Source organism: Triticum aestivum, unplaced genomic scaffold, assembly GCF_018294505.1.
Source record: "Triticum aestivum cultivar Chinese Spring unplaced genomic scaffold, IWGSC CS RefSeq v2.1 scaffold149624, whole genome shotgun sequence".
In the NCBI taxonomy this organism is placed as follows: Eukaryota; Viridiplantae; Streptophyta; class Magnoliopsida; order Poales; family Poaceae; genus Triticum; species Triticum aestivum.
In genome coordinates, this window is record NW_025240788.1 from 1 (window position 1) to 3,494 (window position 3,494).

Here is a 3,494-nt window from a genome sequence, read left to right on the forward strand (position 1 = left end):
CGGGCTCCCTCAAAGGCTGCAGAGAACAACCAGTCATCCATCTTCCCTGGTGACCTACTAAGCAGGACCAACACACTGTCGAGGTCAGGTCAGAGCTCCGGATCTCCCCACGGAAGAGAGTTGCGACGACATTCCAAGAAAAACCTGCATCTTCTCCGCAATGGCCTCGACCTCTCGGAGCCTGGCTTCAACGTCATTATTATAGATCTCTGGGATTGGCACCACATCACACGCAAAAATAAGCGCCAGACAACATTTCTAAGAGAGACTAGAAGGGAGCCAAGCACCTAGGTATCACGAATTCACGATGAGCCGCGGCAACCATATCTTCGCAATGCTTGTGCGCCTCGCTCAGCTACGTCAACACATCGTCATTTACCTTTCGGAGGCATGACGCCCCCTCCGCGTGCCCCTTGCACAAAGTAGCCTGGTGCCCAAGGTCGGTCTTAAGAGTTCCGAGCTCATGGTGGAGCAGCCCTTGCTACTCTTTGCTTTTTTGGAGCTCGCCATGGAGGACGTTGCACTCCTCCCGCTCCTTCTGCATGGAGTCCTCATTCGGAACCAGGACCATTATGCTTACCAACTTGGTCAGCCTCAGGGAGTTTCCTCCGGCCGCTCGGCAGAGAATATTTTAATCTTTAGAGGCACATGAGCATGCCCCAAAAACTTGGCAGAGGAAGACTAGGGCCAGAGCACCGAGTCATCATCTACCTAAACCGAAGGGAAGATAATGGCAAGTATGCGAGTCTTCCAACCCTGCAGGAGACGACGAGCGACAGAAGCCCATATCCCAGTTATTAGCAGCAAGTTCTGAGATGGAAGTGCCCGGCGAGGAACAACAAAAAAAGGAAGGAACGACTTTATAGAGGGGGTCATTGCCAACCCACCAGTGAGTGGACTTTTCATTATTAACCACAAATTTAACCTGTGCTGAATTCATCACGCACTTTGACCAACTGAAGCCAGCCTGAGAGCCACCAAAGGCTCGAGGAGGGGAAATACTTGCCTTTGAGAAGGTAAAACCAGAGGGTGCTAGAGCCTATGGTCAGAACACACCACCACCATTTCATAATTAAACATTTGTTCATAATAGCAGTGTTTAAAATACCAAGCCCCCCAAGGCTTTTTGGTCTACACATTAGTTTCCATTTAACCAGACATTATTTACTTTTGTTGTCAGCCGAATTCCAGTAGAACCTACTTCCGTGCTTATCAAAACCATCTTGGGAGCCGGCAGGGAGGTGATAAAACCCCATTACAATTACAAACATACGAAAAGCGAAGACGAGCAGGCGTTGGTGAGGCACACCTTACCCGCAGAACAGTAATACCGACCCCTCCACGGGAAGACTCTATTAGCAACTTTTTTTCTGAAAGAAATTAGCAACTTTAAGAAAGGAGAAGGAAAAATCCTTAGAAAAGAGGGTGAAAGGGGAAATAGGAACACCAAGGTACTTAAAGGGGAAAGAAACCAGTTGGCAATTAAGCACAATTGTCACACCCAACGCATCGGCAAAGGAGCGGCCAAGAACAAACACTGCACTTTTCGAATGTCGCATCGGCCGAGGAGCAGCCAAGAACAGGCACCTCACTTTTGGAATGTGTGAGCACATACTCCCAACAAAACAAGAAAAAAATAGAATATCTCAAAATTATTCACGATTCTTAATTTTAAGCATACAAGATTGATGACCTTTAAAGCGGTTCTGAGAATTGTCTGTTCATAAAAATTTGGCAAAACAAAAACTATTCATAAAAAAGAACTCTGAACCAAATATATAAACTCTACTTATGCAAATCTAAAGCTAACCCAGCATTAGCAATTCACATATGAGATAGTATCAGATATATCAGGCCGAAAAGAATTCTATGTTTGCAACAGCAAGTAAATTTACTTCCGTTTAAACTTGTGTCATCCCTTACACCAACAAAATCTCATGAAATAAAAGTCACGACAAGGGATTGATACTCGTGTTGGGATGTCTTCTACATGTAGCACCGTCGATTAATATACACAAAGGTTTGTTCTCAACTAGGTAACAAAGTGTTTCATCCTGGCCCCATTAGCACGTCAAAATGGAAATCTTCACTTCCAGACTCAAAAACCATCCTTGCTGATCCAGTTGCATTACATACAGCAAGTTAGTTATCGGCACCAAGATTTGCAGCTACTTTTGCTTGGGGTGTGGCAGTGGATCCTTGTCATCTGACAGGACGCCGCCCATGTCACTGATGGATGGCATCTTACGAGACAGATCATCGAGGTCTTCTGGCAAAACTGCGGGCTGTGACTGAGCAATCATTGCCCCCCAATTGCCTGGGACTCTCGGAAGAAGCATCGTCTTCATCTACAGTTTGAAAAGCACGCATGCATCAGTGTCCATCATGTTTATCAGACAGAATAAAGTTAAGAATCGTATATTTATGATTCAACTTTCGTCTCACATTTTTAGCTAGTTTTGAAAATACTTCCATGTATTCTTCAGCGACCTTCAAGCGGGCAGCCTATACAAATTAGATGCAACAATTTATGTTTCGTTAGGCGAGAGGAAAAGTGACTGCCAAAATCCCGCCTCATCAAGATTTTACAAGAAAAATGTGATACCTCTGTGCTGCCTTCAGTTTTAAATGACTCTGGATCCATTACTATCCCTCTAACTGTCGCTTCAAACCTGGCAAGAATCGCTTCACCTTCACCTGATGTCCACATTGAAAAACAACAAGCATAAGCCCAACTGCCCAAGATGCAACACTTTCAGATTTACAAGACAAGAGGGGGTACAATCACAATATATTCAAGCAAGTAATGCTAGAAACAAAAAGATATTCAGTTTGTGAACTGGGTCACTGTAATCCAAACAGTTCTTCATGTAATACTATGAACAGTAGAACTGAATATTTCTGCTAAAATGCAGGGGTGACAATACTTGATGTTTCCTGAAATTCATAACCATAAGATGTATGTATCTAAAACTTGTGTGTTGAGTGAGCGATCAGCGAGACATAATTTAAGTTCCCTTATGTATAACTGCTTCAGATTCAATCTCCTCAAATGAGGAAAAATACATCCAAAACAGAGAGATATTCAGAACAATACATGATGCATTATTATTATTATTATTATTATTATCTTCGAGAAAACGCAAAGAGACTTCTGCGTTTCTTTTCATTGAAAAGGCAGAATTCAAATTACAATCCTCCTAAGATGTACAGGGAGTGAAAAATGCAGAAAAATTAATGTACATCCCAGGTCTGGGGCAGAGTGTCGCAAAGCCTGGAAGCGCCAGCTCTAGCCCAAAGCGTCGCCTCGTCCTTTAGCAACAAGGTTGCTGACTGAAGGCTGGGCGCCCTCTAAGACATAGTCGTTACGGAGTTTCCAGATCATCCATGGGGTGAGCAAGGCAATGGAGGCGAGGCCTTTGAGCATGGGTTTCAGGGTGCGCTGTTTAGAAGCGCACCACCAGTTCAGAAGGGAAGCATCATGGTTCCGCGGC

General features: G+C 44.2%; 1 protein-coding gene across 1 annotated transcript; it reads right to left on the minus strand.

Moving 5' to 3' along the window:
• Window positions 1-1,747: 1,747 nt before the first annotated feature.
• LOC123176805 (stomatin-like protein 2, mitochondrial) lies at window positions 1,748-2,697 on the minus strand. The gene is made up of 3 exons (XM_044590856.1): window positions 2,606-2,697; window positions 2,446-2,505; window positions 1,748-2,348 (listed from the first exon to the last, which is right to left on the minus strand). Exons 1-3 carry the CDS (start codon window positions 2,642-2,644, stop codon window positions 2,169-2,171), a joined length of 279 nt encoding a protein of 92 aa, XP_044446791.1. The 5' UTR covers window positions 2,645-2,697; the 3' UTR covers window positions 1,748-2,168.
• Between the last annotated feature and the right edge of the window lie 797 nt (window positions 2,698-3,494).